The sequence below is a fragment of the Carlito syrichta genome, unplaced genomic scaffold, assembly GCF_000164805.1.
Source record: "Carlito syrichta isolate Samal-C Ts95f unplaced genomic scaffold, Tarsius_syrichta-2.0.1 Scaffold309781, whole genome shotgun sequence".
Classification (NCBI taxonomy): domain Eukaryota; kingdom Metazoa; phylum Chordata; class Mammalia; order Primates; family Tarsiidae; genus Carlito; species Carlito syrichta.
Window position 1 is genome coordinate 537,608 of NW_007253877.1, and position 18,734 is coordinate 556,341.

Genomic DNA, 18,734 nt, shown 5'->3' on the forward strand with positions numbered 1-18,734 from the left:
AACTGCCTGGGCGGCAAGACCTCATCTCTACAATAAATAAAAAAATCAGCCGGGCGTGGTAGCGAATGCCTGTATTTCCGGCTACTTGGAAGGCTGAGGTGGAAGGATCGCCGGAGCCCAGCAGGTCGAGGCTGCGGTGGCCGGGAGCGGCCACTGCACTCCAGTCTGGGCAACAGAGTGAGACTCCAACTCAAAAAAATAAAATAAAATAAAATAAAATAAAATAAAATAAAAATAGATATTTCATATAATTTATTTAACCAGTTCCTTTAAAATGAGCTTTCAGATTTTTTCCAATCTTTGCAATTCCAAACAATTCTTCAGTGAATAACCTTATACACACACATACACACACACACACACACCACACACACACGCACACATACCATACACACACACACACACACACACACACACACACACACACACCATTGTACACAAATGAGTATATCCTTACTGTGTTCTAGAGTAATTTGAAGCTCATCCAATATTTTTTGGATTGTTTAATGGAAACAAATTAGTTCAAAGTGATTCTGTTACATTTTGGCTTGAGACTAGAAAAACACTCAAAAATTGGTCCCTGTAACCATCTTCTGTTACTCATTGTGTAGGAAATGCTGGAAGCTCTCAAGGCACTTTCATCCTTTTTTGTTGAAAATAGTTTGCGGACTCGAAGAAATTTACGTGGAGATATTGAACGTAGAAGTTTAGCCATCAATGAGGAATTTGTAAGCATTTTCAAGGAAGTGAAGGAGGTACGTAAACATTTTTCGCTTACCATTTATTGAGAATTTACGCCTGCTCTGTGCTCAATATTTTTTTTTTAATTAGGTTGATATGTTTGCATTCAAATTCCATGTCCAGACAGAAAACTTAGCACTTACTCTTGGTGCATCTGGGTCTTTATCGGATTAGTGTGATTTCTAAATCTGTGACCTCCATTAATACTACTTCATAGAAAGTTGTGATATTGTTCTAGAAGGTTATCTTAAGAACTTTAGTTTTCTTAACAAAAAGTAACATTTCTCCAAATGACTTTCTGTTAGAAAGCGGATAACCACTTCTCCATTGGAGAGTAATTAGCGTTGAGTTCTGTTTACTGCATCTTAAATTATGAAGATTTTAGTTTAAGATGTTATTTCAATGCACTGATAATTATTCATTATACTTTAAGAGTGTAGTCTACTCACCATAGGATAAAAATAACTTTTATTTATATGTTATTATATCTTATTTATTATGTAATATTTTATTAACTATATTAATAGTGCACCATAATAACATTTTTGTGTGAGTTATGGAAATGTTGCATATGGTTTCAGTGAGTGCTTAATAAAAATAGATTATTTTTAACAATCTGGTAGGATTTCATTGATTGAAGTCTAATAATCTGGAAGTTTTTTTTTTTTAAATTGCATTAGAGATGAGGGTCTCACTGTGTTGTCCAGGCTGGAGTGCAATGGCTAGTCTCAGGAGCTATTATAGTGCACTATGACCTTGAACTCTTGGGCTCAAGTGATCCTCCTGTCTCAGCCTCCCAATTAACAGGGACTACAGGTGTGCACCACCATGCCTGGCTCTTTTATTTTTTTTGAGTTGTCACCCAGACTGGAGTACAGTGGCACGCTCACAACTACTGCAGCCTGGACCTGCTGGGCTTAGGTGATTCTTCCACCTCAACCTTTCTAGTAGCCAGAACTACAGGTGCATGCTACCACACCCAGCTAAGTTTTTGATTTATTGTAGAGATGAGGTCTCACCAAGTTGCCTAGGCTGTTCTTGAACCTGTGGGCTCAGGTAATCCCCTCACTTTGGCCTCCCAAAGTGCTGGGATTGCAGGCTTGAGCCACTGTGCCTGGCCTGCCTGAACCTTTTAAACACCATTTTCAACTGAAATGAGAATCTTATCAGTACCAGAAACAAGAATGCTATCTGAGACTATTGGATAAGTGTCTGGAGATAACAAGGCTTATATTGGCCAAAGATGGGACAGATAGAGCATTTATAAGACTAACTGCAGTGGGCTGAAATATATCAAACCTGAAGTTCATGAGTTCTTAACAATATAGGGCAGAACCCTCATTGACTTTCTGTGGTGGATATAAAGGAACCAACTTATTATTTTGAAACTTGTAAATAAAAGGAAAAAGGGTCAAGCGCTTACCTTATTTTTTTGGTTTTTTTGTGTGTGTGTGCCAGATACTTTCAGTTGTTGAGGGGAGATTTTTTAAGACTTTTTTTGGTAAAATTTAGAAATGTTAAAAAAAAATTTAGAAACATTTTTTAGAATTAGTCCAACTGGAAGAAATGGTCAGATTTAAAGATCAGATGAGCAAACCCTTTGGGTCCCCTCCCACTGTGGGAGCTTCTCTGTCTTCTCAATAAATCCTGCTTTCTCACTTAAAAAAAAAAAGAAAGATTAGAAGGTTTTGCAGTTGCTGTTGAGTTGATGGATCTAGCTCAGAGTTTCTCAGCCTTGGCATTATTCATATTTTGAGCCAGATACTTGCTGGGGACTGTATTTTGCACTGTAGGATATTTGGCAGTATCCCTGGCCTCTGCCCACCAGAAGCCAGTAGGAACACCTCGTCCACCAGTCGTTCAACCAAGAATGCCTGCAGACATGGCCAAGTGCTCCCATATGGGGCAAAATCACCAGGGCTGAGAAACACTGATTTGGCTAGCTGCTAGCCTCACAAAAGAAAAAAAAAACCAAGTATGTGACTCCTGATAAATATACAATATCAGGCATGAAAATATTTGCCAGAAAATAGAACATGGTATATCAAGCTTGTAGACCTAACTGCCAGTTTATAGGAAATATAGGGGATAGAGAGAAATGGTGATGTCATGAAGATGCAGTCAGCAAAATCTGGAATGTTGGGAATTGTACAAGGAAGTGAACTGTTTTCTTCAACAGGTAAATTGTAAGAAAAAGAAAAATAGGGAGGAGTGAGACTCTGTAGAGACTCAAAAAGACTTTGATAAGAGAATTAGTAACTGAATAAGAGAAATATTGACCGGGCGTGTTGACTTAAGCCTGTAATCCCAGCCCTTTGGGGGGCCGAGGAGAAAGGATTGCTTGAGCCCACGTGTTCGAGACCGGCCTGGGCAACATGGTGAGACCTCATCTCTACAGTAAATCAAAAATATTAGCTGAGCATGGAGCATGCACCTGTAGTTCTGGCTACTTGGAAGACTGAGGCGAAAGGATTGCAGGAGCCCAGCAGGTCAAGGCTGGGGGTGGCCGTTGAGTGTGCTACTGCTCTCCAACCTGGGTGATGGAGTGAGACTCCAACTCAAAAACAAAAACAAAAGAGAAGCCAGGCTTGTGGCTCAGCCTGTAATCCCGTGCCTCTGGGAGGCTGAGGTGAGTGGATTGCCTGAGCCCACGGGTTTGAGACCCGCCTGGGCAGGCGAGACCTCATCTCTACAATAAAATAAAAAAATTAGCCGGGCGTGTTAGCGTGCACCTGTAGCGACAGAGTGAGACTCCAACTCAAAAAAAAAAAAAAAAGAAAAAGAGAGAGAAATATCAATTGCTATTGACTTTTATTTGATTTCTGATTTAAACAAATTATTACAAAATTGAGGCTAGTGAGGAAATTTGAACACTAACTAGAGATATGATGTTAAGAGATTATTGCTAAATGTTTATATGTGAAGATGTTATTTTTTAGAAGCCTCTTAGAAATATATACTAATATGTTTATAGATGAAGTGACATGATATCTGGAATTGCTTCAATTCAGTTTGTAGGGGAGAGAGAAAGTGGAGAGGGAGAGAACTAGAAAGTGAGTAGATAGATAAACAAGAGTGGTTGTGAGTGTCTTGTTGAAGCTGGGTGATGGGTACCTGGGTGTTCATATTATCCTGCTTTTGAAAATTTTCATAGAAAAAAATTTTTGGTGTAATTGAGGGGAAAAGAAGCCTGTTTGATATAAATTCAAATAAAGACTTTACAATACAAGCAACATAAAGGTCTTTTAATTATAATTTACCAAATCTCTGCGTTTTGTAAACCTCACCTTTAGTTTATATAGCTCTCCTTGACTGCTTTTACAAAATTGTTTTTAAAAACATCAGAGTCTCCCTCTGTTGCCCAGGCTGGAGTGCAGTGGGATGGTCATGGTTCATCACAGTCTTGACCTCCTAGCCTAGGTGATCCGTCTGCCTCAGCCTCCCGAGTAGATGGGACTATTGGTGTGTACTAGCATGACTGGCTAATTTTTACATTTTTTGTAGGGGCAAGCCTGCTATGCTGCCCAGGCTAGTCTTGAACCCCTGGGCTCAAACAGTTTACCCACTTCGGCCTCCCAGAGTGCTGGGATTACAGGCATGAGCTACTGTGCCTGACTCTTGACTACTATCATATCTCTTGCCCTAATTGGCCTATGCCTTCATAAAACTGCCTGTTTCTATTTCAAGGTCTGGCTTTGTATTGGCAGGGACTGCGGTAAGACACGGTCCTCCCCTGAAACGTTCCTTCCTCACATTTTTCTATTGTGTGGCTCCGAATCGAATTGAGTAAAAGAAGACAATAGTGCCGTGTGACACTAGTTATTCTTTTGTGATATGGTCATATTTTATATTAAGTCACTGATTTAGTGAAGAGTAGAGGGTGACTTAGGCTGAACACAGAGCCTGGTCTCCCAGTTGGAAGGCTTTTAAAAATCAGTCCATGCGAGAGATAACAGCAGCCAATAACGTAGTGACTGTTTAGATGGTAAAAAAGAGGTGGATAAGTCATGTGCATTAAGGGGTATCATGATCGGATTTAGAGACCAATTAAGCGTGTGTCTGCGGAGGTTGGTGAAAATAGATAGGGAGAGAATGTTATCAGATGATCTGTGATGACTTTGAACATGATTGGAAGAGGCACTGTTATTAGCTTATTTGTTTTTCACATTGGCTTGTTTTTATTGATTAAAATTTATAAATAACTCATGAAAGAAAAGATAGATAATAAGGTCAGAAATAGAAAAAATAATTGGTTATGACTCTGTAGCACCCAGAAATAACTATTGTCAGTATTTAATTGCATGGCTTTTTTATGTTCTTCTGTATACAAATACCTATTTTTTCTAAAAAATGTGGAGATAGTATACATGGGGGCCCCCCAAAAAAACAAGTTATTTATTAAAAATTGTGTATTTATCCCGATGTGTTTAGTTTGTCTTCTTTTTTTTTTTTTTTGAGTCGGAGTCTCACTCTGCTGCCCAGGCTGGAGTGCAGTGGCACGTTCACAGCCACAGCAGCCTTGACCTGCTGGGCTCAAGTGATCCTTACATGTTTAAACTTCAGTCATCTTCAAAGTAGTCCCCACCTTATGCAGTACACCTGTTGAAATGCTTTTTCTACTGCTGAAAACAGTTTTTGAACGATGCCTTTGAGTGCTTCTGCTGTTTTTTGTTTCACCTCTTCCACATTGGTAAAACATTTCCTTTTGAGGACTTTTTTCATTGGGGAAACAAACAAACAAAAATGCTCAGAGTGAGATCAGGTGATACGTAGGGTGGGACATGGGAGTTCTGCTGTTTTTGGTCAAAGATTGCTGAATACGTAGCACAGCATGGGCAGGTATGCTTGGAAATCACCCATTATGAAATGGGCAAACGCATTGAAACAGTCTCCCAAAAAAATGTTGTGAGAGAACACAACCTCTCACAGCAACACTAGCTGATACACTGATGCCAATGGGCTCCTAGAACACTTACCTAGTGGGGGAAGTCTGAAACCTGTACCCTCCAAAAGGTAATTCTGGGTTTTTTTTAGTCCTCCTCATATGTATTATTTTATGATTTTCTTTTTTTATTTTATGTAGCTATCAATCCATAAACATATATCTACATTATCATAGTTAATGTATGTACAGATTTCCATTATGTGGTTGGAAATGTTTCACGTTTCCATTTTTTTAAGGCAGCTCTATGTTGATCATGCTTGTATGTATAATGCTACACACTTATTTGATTAGTTCTGTAGGATAAATTCTCATTAAAATTATTGAATAGGCTAGACTTGGTGGCTCAACCTGTAATCCTAGCACTTTGGGAGGCTGAGGTGAGTAGATTACCTGAGCCTGCAGGTTTGAGACCAGCCTGAGCAACTTGGCGAGACCTTGTCTCTACAATAAAATAAAAAAAAAAAAAAGCTGGGCACAGTAGCGCACACCTGTAGTTCTGGCTCCTTGGAGGGCTGAGGCAGAAGGATTGCCGGAGCCCAGCAGGTCGACGCTGGGGTGGCCGTGAGTGTGCCACGGCACTCCAGCTTGGGTGATGCGGAAGAGACTCTGACTCAAAAAAAAAAAAAAAAAGAATTATTGAATAAAGAGATACTCATATTTTTAAACCCTCGCCATTTCCTATTGTCATACCCCCTAAAAGGAATGGACTAATTTCTTTACATATTTTCTAATACTAGGTATTATTCTTTTTAATCATTTCCAGTATTAAATATGGAATATCTTGTCATACCTTGACCAAAAGATCCATGGGACTAAAAGATTTGGCTAAGAGAAGAGAATCTTCTCACTGTGCATACCATGTTTGTGATGTTATCTTTCTCCTTTTCAGGAACTGGAAAGCATAAATGAGGACGTGCAAGCCATGAGCAACTGTTGTCAAGATATGACTTGTCGCCTCCAGGTATTCTATAGTGGCTAGATTTAACATCATTCCTGCTGTGTAAACTTGAAAAAGTTATTAGGTGGGTTTGCAATCTAATTGTTGTATGGATCTCTAATATGCCATGCCCTTTAGGATGCTTGAATATAAATAGTACGCTTATTTTTTTTAACTATGAATGTCTGTGTGTTTTTTTGGGTGATGGTTATTAACACTGTTCAGTTAACTCCAGAGCCTTTCTCATTTGGTCTGGCCAGTCAGAGCTAACTGTAGAGTTTTAATAAACCTTTCAATTCCATCATAGCCCAGAAGTTCAGCAGGAATGGGTTTTTTTTTTTTTTTTTTAGTAGAAGCCTTAGGAATAAGTTCACACTAAAGCTGTGCCTGGTTAAGACCCTGCTTAATTCTGCTTCATGCTTAGCCTAAAGAAATTCCAGGAATATATATATATATATAAATTTAACTCTGTTTATTAAAACAATCCCAACCTCTAGTTTGGCTATAGAATTAGCATTTGACCTGATTTTGCTCATTCATCTAATTTTGGAGAAGTGACAGAACTAATTCTCCTTAAGGGCCAGTTGTAACCATCACATTTATTTTTAATTTTTGTTTTATTTTATTTCATTATTTTACTTTATTTGTTTTACTTTTTTACTTTACTTTACTATTCTTTTCTTTTGATTCAGGGTCTGACTCTTGCCCAGGCTGGAGCGCAGTAGCACGATCACGGCTCTTCACAGTCTTTGACCTCTCAGGCTCAAATGATCTCTGTCTCAGCCTCCCAAGTAACTGGGACTACAAGTGCATGCCATCACACCCAGCTTATCTTTTAATTTTTTTTCCTGTGGAAATGAGGTCTTGATATGTTGCCCAAGCCAGTCTCAAATTCCTAGGCTCAAGCCGTCCTCCTGCTTCAGCCTCCCAAAATGCTGAGATTGCAGGCATGAGCCTAGCCAGATCTTTAATTTTATAATATTTAAGTAATTATGTAGTATTTGCTAATCACTATTGCCATTTCACATTTTTTGCACATATCTATTTTGTCTGAATATTCTTTTTCTTTGTTTTCTTTTCTCATCTTCTAGCTCCCATGACTTAGAGTCTTCTCAAATTCTACTCTGTAAGGTTTTCCATGATTTTACTTTTGTGATTTTTTGGTCATGTTAATATTATGTTTTGTGTTATAGTGGGTTACTCAGTTTCCTGTTATTTTTGGTAGTACCTCTTATTTTCTAATTCTTACCCTTAATTATATTTTTATTCTCTTCATTATAGCTATTTTTAAGTGCAAAAGATTGTGTTTTTATTCTTTGTGTGATAATATTTTTCAAACAGTTTATAAGTGTCTCCTGTTTTGTCCTTTTTTTTTTTTGCATCTAACCTGCATGCCATTTTTCCTTCTACAGTAGTGTGGGTCTATTTTTTTTCTTTTTCTTTTTAATATTAACTTTATTGAGGATATATACACTAATAAACTGCATTTATTTGAAGTGTTGAAATTGAAATGTTTGATAGTTTTAAACACCTATGAAACAGTCACCATAATCAAGACATAGAATGTTTTCATTACTTGTAAATGATTCCCTCATAGCTTTTTAATCGTTTAAAAATATTTGACACTGCCCATTGTTACATTCATTTTTGGTGCATGTATCATTTGTAAGATCAACAGAGATTAGAGTCATGATTTTGAGGACTTTGTTCGTTCCTTCTGATTTTACTTAAAACTAATTTATTTGGGTATGCTGTTATGGACACGCTCATATTGTCAGCTCTAAAGCCATGTGTTAAATTTATTTACTCATAAAGAAAAGTATTTTGTGGCGTGTCACCCCTCCTTTTCATTGTAGAGGGTTATGATGATTGATTTAGTTACTTAATATTTTTTAAGATGCTTTGAATATGTGATCTTTTAGAAATTATTTTTATTATGAGATAACATCTAAAGATTTAATCAGTAATTTTATATATGCTATTGTTTATTGTTTTGTGGGTTTGCTTGGATACATTAGGGCATGTTTATTATGTAATGAACAATAGTCATCCTTATTATTATTTAAGGTAAATTAAATGGAAATTGTTTGATAATCCTTGCTAGTATTAATAAACATTGCTTAGGAATCCTTACCACAGTTTACAAATGAAGAATCAGGAAATATGCAAACAAGATTTACAAATGCTTTTTTTTTTGAGTTGGAGTCTCACTTCTTTGCCCAAGTTGGAGTGCATGCTCACGGCCATCCCAGCGTCGACTTTCTGGGACCTCATTAAGCTGATAAATTTCTGCAAAACCAAAGAAACCATCAAGAGAGCAGGGAGACAGCCCACAGACTGGGAAAAAGTATTTGCCAACTCCATGTCTGACAAAGGCCTTTCTGGGCTCTAGCGATCCTTTTGCCTCATCCTTCCAAGTATCTGGAACTACAGTTGCCCGCTACCACACCCGACTATTTTTTATTTTATTGTAGAGACGAGGTCTTGCCAAGTTGCCCGGGCTGGTCTCGAACCCGCGGGCTCTGGCAATCCACTCTCCTTGTCCTCTCAAAGTGCTGGGATTACAGACTGAGCCACTGAGCCCAGCCACAAATTCTTATCATATAACATTGTGCTAATGTATTATATTTCACTGGATAATAGGTGGTCTTGTGAGATACGCTATCCGTTTAATAATGACTGGGACTAAGACTAAGCTAGTAAATGGCTTTTAATATTGACTTTGTAAAGCCTTCATCTTTTCCAGAAGTGTTAAAATATGAGTGTTTCTTAGAATTGAGCAAATTGTATACCTGGAAAATTGGATAAGGCAAGAACGTGCAAGGGTGGAAGTGGAACTTTAAAGCAAAATGAAATGAGACGATATAAGTATTTGAAGAAGTTTTTGGATTTGAGCCTGATAATTCTAGAGTACTGGGAGCTATTGTGTTCAACTCCATTCCTTAAAAGTCAGGAGTGGCCGGGCTCTGTGACTTAGCCTGGGATCCTAGCACTTTGAGAGGCCGAGGTGAGTGAACTTTCTGAGCCTGCGGGTTCGAGTTCATCCCGGGCAACTTGGTGAGACCTTGTCTCTGCAATAAATAAAAAAAATTAGCCAGGGCGTGGTAGTGCATGCCTGTAGTTCTGGCTACTTGGAAGACTGAGGTGGAAGGATTGCCAGAGCCTGGCAGGTCGACGCTGGGGTGGCCGTGAGCGTGCCACTCTCACGCCAAGTGGGCAACAGAGTGAGACTCCAACCTAAAAAAAAAAGATAAAAAGAAAAATCAGGAGTGTGCTGAATTATCTAGGTTTAAATATGTTTTCTTAAAAAAAATCTCTTTGGTAGGCACACAGTTTGCTTGCAAGGAACACAGACTCAAAATAGCTTTGCTGGAGATGGGACTTGGGGCTCTGCTATTGGCAGGATGCCTGAGGCAGTATTTTAGTGACAGTCTGAGAACAGCGTTTGTGAAAGATCAGGCCTTTACAACTCAGAACTTGGGGCGTCTGGATCTTAGGTACACGGAAACCTCAGCAGCAGAAGCTTGGCTCTTCTTGTGTTGCTTCAGCTTGAAGATGATCCAGTGATTTTTTTGTGTCTGGTCTGGTATTTTCTCTTTTACAGACTGACTCACTTTCTGTTTTCTGTGTCTGTATCTTCTTCGTAGTTTCCGTTTACTAGTGACTCAATGTACGCGCAATCCTGGCTCATGCGATATTTCTTCCAGACATGCACCGTGTGTCTCCCTGCCCCCGTGACCAAGTGCTTCTCTTCTCATCACTTACTTGTTCTTGTGATGCTCCCCGGTTTGGGCCCTTAAGAGAGAATCTCATTGGCTGCGCTTGCCTTTTGCGTGAATCCCTTTCACAAGCGTTTGTCTGATCTCTGGGCTGAGTGCTTTTTGGCTGACTTTTTCACTCCCGATCCTTTCACCTCTGGCTGGGGGAGGGAGCCAAACCCTGGAAGGCAGGTAGTTTTTAATACTTCGATTCTCAAATTTATCTCCAGCTCATAAGTTTTTATTGTGCTCCCTGCCAGCATGTCCATGACTTAATTTACAACCCCATTCAGAGATCTCATGGCATCTTAGCTTGACACAGCCGAGACTGAAGCCATGCTTCTTCATCCTTCGCTTGCTGGAGTGCTTCAGTTGCACTAAAAAGCTCCATGAGATCCTTAGTTGGCTTTTGGACACCTTTCCTTTCCTGGAAGCCTTGACATCATGTGGGTATTGCGAACTCCAAATGGGTTCTCTTGTTGAAGTAGTGCAGGAACCTTGAAACCTCTGCGCATTTCATTTCTTTATTTCAAACTTTTGAGTTCCGTAGCGTGATCTCATTTGCTGTTTTCTCAGTTTTCTGAATGACAATAAAATTGGAGTGTACTGATAGATATGTTTGTAATTTCAGGCGGCAAAGGAACAGACTCAAGATTTAATAGTAAAAACCACTAAGCTTCAATCTGAAAGGTAAGTTTTTTCTTCATGCAGTTCTCTCTTCAATAATTTGGAAATTAAGTAGAAAGAAAATTATGGATAACTTCAAATCAAAGGTGAAAAAAAAACGGTTCAAAATTGGTACAACCAGGCATGTTGGTTCATGTCTGTTGTCCAAGCACTTTAGGAGGCTGAAGTGGGAGGATTGCTTAAGCCCAGGAGCTTGAGACCAGCCTGGCCAACATAGCAAGACTCCATCTCAATTAAAAAAAAAATTGGTACAACACATGAAGTCCTAAGTCACTATCCAATAGCAACATAAAAAAAGAAGTATTAAACTTGGTATTGAGGATGAGAGAGTACTCCTTTTTTGGAATGGAGGTGATGATGTATTATTGATTTGCTGTGGAGTTCAGAAGTAATTGCTTTTTAAAATGTGCAAATTTTCAGATTTTCAGTGATGTTATTATTACTGTTTTTTTCACAATCATTTTCTCTTATTTTTAAACTGTAGTTTATCCCCTCTGATTTAGTTAAGAGTTAATTGTATGAATTTGCCTGGTAGTTAACACAAGTAGTATACTCTTGGTCTATTGGATGAATGAGTGAGTACAGTATGGGTTAGTGTCATGTTGTGCCAAATATTGCTCAGACTCATAGCAGTTCATCTAAAACTCTTCAACAGTGCCTCTCTCATGTCTGGGGCAGTATAGAAGGGAAAAGCATTATACTGTGATGCCATGGACCTGTCTGCCACCCAGTAGTTTGGTACATCAGTGAAACCTTTGCGTACTCTAGGTGTTTCATCAGTAATGTGGAGATGTTAACCACCTCAACTGCTCATTACAGAGTAGCTCAATATACTATAATATAGACCAGAGATTGTTAAACCATGGCCACAGACCATATCCAGCTTGCCACCTGTTGTCAATAAAGTTTTATTGGAACTCAGCCATGCTTGTGTTTTCATGCTGTCTGTGACTCCTTTCACCCTCCCACAGCAGAGCTGTGTGGTTGCAACAGACTGTATGTGGCCTACAATGCCTGTGATATTTACTATCTAGTCCTTAACAGAAAAAATTTGTCCATCCTGATCTAACTAGTGATTTTCAAATGGCAGTCAAGATCAATGGTTTGTAAAATTATTTAAGTAGATCATAACGTGCCTTAAAAGATTAATTAGGATAAAATAATACAGAAAATAGTTTGGGCAGCTGGGGGTAGTGGTGTGCTCCTGTAGTCCCAGCTACTCAGGAGGCTGAGGTGGGAGGATTGATTGAGCCCAGAAATCCAAGACCAGTCTATACAACATAGTAAAACCATGTCTTTACAAATAATAATAATAATAAAGTAGCCGGGTATGATGGTATGTGCCTGTGGTCCCAGCCACTGGGGAGGCTGAGGTCAGAATATTGCTTGAACTCAGTAGGTTAAGGCAGCAGTGAGCTGGGATTGTGCCACTGTACTCCAGCCTGGCAACCAGAGTAAGACCTTGTCTCTAAAAAAGAAAAAATTATAAAGAAAATAGTTTGGGTAAATATTGTTTTGTGAAGCTCTTGTTTCAGTTTTTGGTAATGATGTAAAATGTACTTCTTATTGTGGACCATGATCAAAAGAGTTTGAAAAACACTGCCCTAGACATAGACTGGCAAATAGAGGGCCACTGCTCCTAAGTTTCACATCTGTTGACATCTTTTTTCATACTGAGTCCTTAATCCATCGTAACAGTTCTAAGACGGAGATATGATAAAGGGAAGTTATAAAGAAATCAGAGATGTGAAAGTACTTGTATAAGAGAGTATCACGGGTCTCAGGACTAGAAAAGACTCAGGTCAACTGAAATGGTCCTTTACAGTTAAAACAATAATGGATATAACTTATTTTTCTGTCTTACAGAAGTATGGTGTAAAATACGATGAAATGAACAAAATTAAATGTTATGTACCAACTTCATTTAAAAATACTGCCTTTAGCAAATAGCACAAAACAGGCAGCCATCGTTTCTTTACACGTGTATGGGAATACACTGTTGGACACTGTAGCATGTACCTGTGTTAGACTTGTGTTCGGACTATAGTCTGTTGTCTGTTGGATATTGGAACATGTACATATGTTAGACTTGTGGCTTTTGGACTGTAGTCTGTTGACTATTGGGCATTGGAACGTGTACCTTTGTTAGATTTGTAGTGTTCGGATTGTATTTTGTTGACTGTTGGATATAGGAATGTGTACGTATGTTGGACTTGGGGCTTTCGGACTGTAGTCTATTGACTACTGGATATTGGAACTTGTACCTGTGTTAGAATTGTGGCTTTCGGACTGTAGACTATTGTCTGTTGGATACTGGAACACATACCTATGCTAGACTTGTGGCATTCAGTCTATAGTCTGTTGAACCCTAGGGTTCCTTTGCAAGAATCAGGAGGATGTGGAGTTTTGGAGGTCAGAGTTTTACACTTTAATTATGGTTCAAGCAATTTCACTTTTACTTATTTAATATATTAGGATTCCACGTAAGATTTTGCTTGACAAAAAGTTTGACAGTCAGAAAATATGAAATACTGCCCCATTTTAAAACTAGTTGAAAGGTAGGATTTCAAATAAAATATCTTGATTTTGTACTTCACGGCAGAGAAAAATGTTAAAATAAGTGTTACATCTTTATTAGATCTTAATTATAATTTCATGCTTTTAGAACCTTTTTCTGATTTATTTATTTATTTATTTATTATAAAGATGTGGGGTACAATTCAGGGTTAGGTATACAAACATTGATTATGCAGGTACCCTTGTTGATGAGGTATGCCCCTCCCTCCCCTAGCAGTTTCCCTCAACTGCCAATCCCAATCCCCCTCCCCTGACAGTTTCCCATTACTGTCAAACGCTTTCTTATAGTATTATAATTGTTCAAGGTCCGCTTAGGAGTGAGAACATATGGTACTTTGTTCTTTGTTTCTGTGATAGATCACTGAGTATGATAGACTCTAAATCCATTCAAGTTGCTTATATTTGTCCTTCTTTGTGGCTGCATAATATTCCACTGTGTATGTGTACCACATTTTCTTTATCCAGTCCAGCTTCGATGGGCAACATGGTTGGTTTCATGTTTTTGCTATTATGACTAAAGCTGCAACAAACATACGTGTGCAGGTATCTTTTTTGTAGAGTGATTTGAGTTCCTCTGGGTATATTCCCAATAGGGGAATTGCTGGGTCATATGGAAGGTCACTTTCTAGTTCTTTCAGATACTGCCACACTGTCTTCCAAAGAGGTTGCACTAGTTTGCGTTCCCACCAGCAGTGTAGAAGTGTTCCTTTTTCTCTACATCCTCACCAGCATCTGTTGTTTATTGATGATGGCCATTCTTCCTGGGGTTAGGTGGTATCTCATTGTGGTTTTGATTTGCACTTCTCTGATGATGAGTGAGGCTGAGCACTTTTTCATGTGTCTGTTGGCTGCCCGTGTATCTTCTTCTGAGAAATGTCTATTCATGTCTTTTGCCCACTTTCTAAAGGAGCTTTTTGTTTTTTTCCTTTCGGCACGTTTGAGTTCCTTGTAGATCTTTGGAGCTTTTTTCTTTACTAGCTATCTTCTCTTCACTAAGTCCATTTTGCCCTGTATTTTAATTTCTAAAAACCACAATGAGAGCAGTTCAGTGTCTTCCTCAGAGTTATAAAATTGGAAGTTGCTCAGATAGAAAATGAAATTAGGTGATCTGACCCTTTTGTCTTTTGTCATGTTGACATTGTAGTTCTGTATTCTGTAGCCAGATAAGCAGTCCCACCCTCAAATCTGTGTTTAGTTGGGTGATGTTGACCAACTAAAGTACTAAGTTTCTAGTGCTTTTTGGGGCTTACCTTCAATCCTTTTCTTTTCTACTCAGCATCTAGCCAGAGACTTGGGAGAATCCATAGATAACATACTTGAAAATTTTTGAATGACACAAAGTATGAGTTAAGCATAAGATGTCAATAGAATCGAACCTTTAAGAAAAAACAGGGTATCTACACGAGGGTGAATAGAATAATAAAAGGTCTCAAAAATAACAGAGTTGGCAAAAAATTCCTTATACTCTAGTGTACAGAATTCAGGGACAGGTTGACTGTCTTCAAATATCTGATCATCTGTCCTGTTTAAAAAGGAGTAGATTTATTATATATTGCTGCTGAGTTTGGAAATCAGTCTCAAAGGAGAAATTTATAGGTGGCAAATTTTGCCTTATTAGCGAGAATTTTCTATCCGTTGCAATCAATATGAACAATTTCTTCTTCAAATTTTTTTTTTAAATCACTGGAAATATTTAGTCTGATGTTAGGTGTTATTGGAGGCATCTGATTTTACCCAAATTTTCCTTTCTGTTCTTTTCTCACAACTACCGTTTCTTGTACCCCATACCTCATCATGGTAAACATAAGAGCCACCTGGGAGCTTGATAACATAGCACATTTTGGCCTCCATCCTCAGAGAATCTGATTCTGTAAAAGTAAACAGCAGTGTTTTTTGATTAGTAATTCAGTAGATCTTGAATTGCGCTCAGGATTCTGCCCTTTTAACACTGTCCCAGGAATTTCTATGTAGATGACCCAGAGACTGTAATTTAAAAGACCTTGTCTTAGCTGAAGTATTCTTCGTGTCTTTTGTTTTTTGGGAGATGCCCCCTTCCACCTTAATTCCCTCATTCCCTGACTGGTATGCTTTGAAAAAACATTTTAACTTTTTATAAGTTAAACTTTACTTTTGAGATACCTGTAGATTTACATGCAGTTGAAATAAATAATACAGAAATCCAACAATCATTGCGTAGTTTCCTCCAATTGTAACATCTCGCGAGACTGGAGTGTGATATCACAACTAGGAGAGTGACGTTGATACCTATCCACCAGTCTTACTCAGATTTTCCAGCTTTTCTTGTACTCGTTTGTGCGTGTATGTATTTTTGCACAGTCTTATCACATGTAGGTTTGTGGATGCACTGCCACAGTCGGGATGCAGAACAGTTTCATCCCCACAGTCTCTGTCCTGGTGGTGGATGGACCCTGGTGAGGAGTTGCAGCTAAGCCAGTTTGCAGGGATGGTTGACTCTCAAAGCAGCCAAGTCTATAGGGAAGGACAGTTCTGGAATTTCTGGATCAGAGCTAAACCTGTGCCTTTAGCATACAGTTAGAGTGTTTTTCGTATTATAACAGCTCTTTTGGTAGAAATATTTCCTAGAAAAATACATCACCAATTAGAGACCTAGATACAAATTTTACTCTTAAGTTAATGCTGACCACGACAAGAAGCTTTGAAAATTGAAAATTGTGACTAAAACCAAGAGGATAACAGATCAGCAATGCTGTGTAGAAAGCTTATTTAAACTTTCCCTGTTCTCAGTTGAATCATTCTGATGCCATCTTTATTATAGTGTGCATTACAGTTGTTTGCAATTAATTGTTCATTTGATTGTCCCTCTTTTTCTCCTAAACTGTGAGGTCCTTGAGAACAAAGACAATTTCTTGTTCTGTATTTTGTATTTCTAGGACCTGGTACTTTGTAGTTTCAGTGAATAATTCTTGAGTGAATGAATATGGAAACCAATTATTATAGTGTTAGGAAAGGAACATAAAATTAAAACTGAAAAGTAAGCATTATATTGGAGCTTATAATATATATGGGACCCGGATTAATGTCTATAGGAGACACACAATATTAGAATATTGTGCTTCTCTTCTTATATTCTTCGAACTATTTAAGCAAGGCCTGTATTTATTATTTCAAAAGGCCCATGGAAGTGTTTTGGCCAGATGTGCCTTTGGGAAGGGAAGACTTGTGATATTCTGTATCCTGAGAGCTATGGATGAGAGGGAGACGGGCCAGGTGAACATTTGTGAGCATGTCTTTAGGAAAACTGCCTAGCAGAGATTTGGATGTCAGGTTTCTGGGAGCTGGAGAGAGTTGTTTTTTCCATTACCTTTGCAACGAGAAACTTAGTTAAACAATTAGTTTTAGAAATGGAAATGCTGTGGGCTCATTTGGATAACATGATATTCTTATTTAGACAGATGTATAAATGATACGAATATTTTTCCAAGTGGGTTAGAAGGAAGTCGGTCATCAGGACAGCTGATGCTCTATTTAAGCTCAGGGTAGGATTGTCTTCCCAGAACTGCACCTGGCACTTCCCCTAATACTTCATTGGTAGTCAGCAGATGGGCTTTTGGACGATGAGGAAAGGCTGTATCCACATGAACACACCTCTGTGTTTCTTAAACGGAAATCACTGTTATGCTTCTATTGTCTCTTGTAAAGGCCTACCAGCCAGATATCTCTCTGGATTCAAAAATAATCCCTGGAGAGCATTTATGTTTTGCTTTGTTTTTTAAGTTCAGTATGTTACAATGAAAGGAATTCGGGATGTGAAGACAAAAACCCTAGATTTTAGTCTCTCGGGTAAGAGCTCATTAGATTTTTAATTTTGTGCAAGTTATTTCTTGACCTCCCTTAGCCTAAGTTTCCACATCTGAAAAAAGGGAAACATATCTATTTCATAGAGTTGTTGAGGTGATTAAATGATTTGCACAGATGCTGAACACACTAGATGTACATGAATGAATGTCACCTCCTCCCCCCCATGCTCTTCCCCTGTTGTTAGACACGTCTGTGTAGCATGTCCTAGTTCTACATTTGCTTGGGCACCTAGGAAGCTTAGAGCTGTTTTGTGCTTACTCGCAATAGCTTTCTTATTTTCTCATCCTTTCTCTTTAGTACTCCTTATTTTAGTTTTTAGCATTTTTATCTGTTTTAATTGTGTTATTGTAAAGTACTTTAATTCAAGTTTTGAAGTTGGTAACTTATAAAACCATTTGTTTTGTGTAAATATTCACATAAAAATATATTGCAGCAGCATATGATATATATTCCTTCATTACCTAATAAAAGACAAGGAGAAGGCAGGTAAGCATCACTTTTCCTTTCTTCTTTCTGCTTCTCTCATTTGTACACAATAGCACTGTCTGAACCATACGAAAGAAGATATTGTCAGTGATGCGCAGGGATCTAGCTCAGATAGATTATAAAAACTTTCAGCCAGGTGTGGCGGCTATTGCCTGTTATCCCAGCACTTTGGGAGATGGAGATGAGAAGATTGCCTGAGCCCAGGGGTTCGAGACTAGTCTGGGAAACTTGGCAAGACCTTGTCTATTCTATGAAAATTCGCTGAGTGTGGTGGGCGCACCTGTGGTTCCCGCTACTTGAAAGACTGAAGTAGAAGGATCGCCTGGGCCAAGCAAGTCAAGGCAGAGGTGGCCACAAGTGTGCCAGTGCCCTCCAGCCTGGGCGACAGAGTGAGACTCTACTGCAAAAAAAAGCAAAAAACTTTCTGTCACCTCTGTGGGACTGGAAATGAAAATTTGGGATGAGGTGTAGTGGCACATTCCTTTCTCATGGTTATGATCAAGCTGTAAAGGAAACAGTATGAGGAAAAGTTTGAAAACAACTTTTGAGCCGGGCTCGGTGGCTCAGCCTGTAATCCTGCGCCTTTGGGAGGCTGAGGCGAGTGGATTGCCTGAGCCCGCAGGTTCGAGACCCACCTGAGCAGCAAGACCTCATCTCTAAAAATAAAAAAATCAGCTGGGCATGGTAGCGCATGCCTGTAATTCTGGCTACTTGGAAGGCTGAGGTGGAAGGACCGCCAGAGCCCAGCAGGTTGAGGCTGCGG

The 18,734-nt window shown here is 38.8% G+C and overlaps 1 protein-coding gene across 3 annotated transcripts in view; it reads left to right on the forward strand.

The window, feature by feature from the left end:
- Positions 1-582: 582 nt before the first annotated feature.
- COG6 (component of oligomeric golgi complex 6) overlaps positions 583-18,734 on the forward strand; it is an 80,644-nt gene continuing 62,492 nt past the window's right edge. For all 3 annotated transcript variants that reach the window (XM_008067822.2, XM_008067823.2, XM_021717488.1), the window contains exons 1-3: positions 583-755; positions 6,576-6,647; positions 11,013-11,071. In XM_008067822.2, the coding sequence (XP_008066013.1) occupies positions 615-755; positions 6,576-6,647; positions 11,013-11,071 (272 nt within the window). In that variant the 5' untranslated portion in view covers positions 583-614. The remainder of the gene's footprint in view (positions 756-6,575; positions 6,648-11,012; positions 11,072-18,734) is intronic.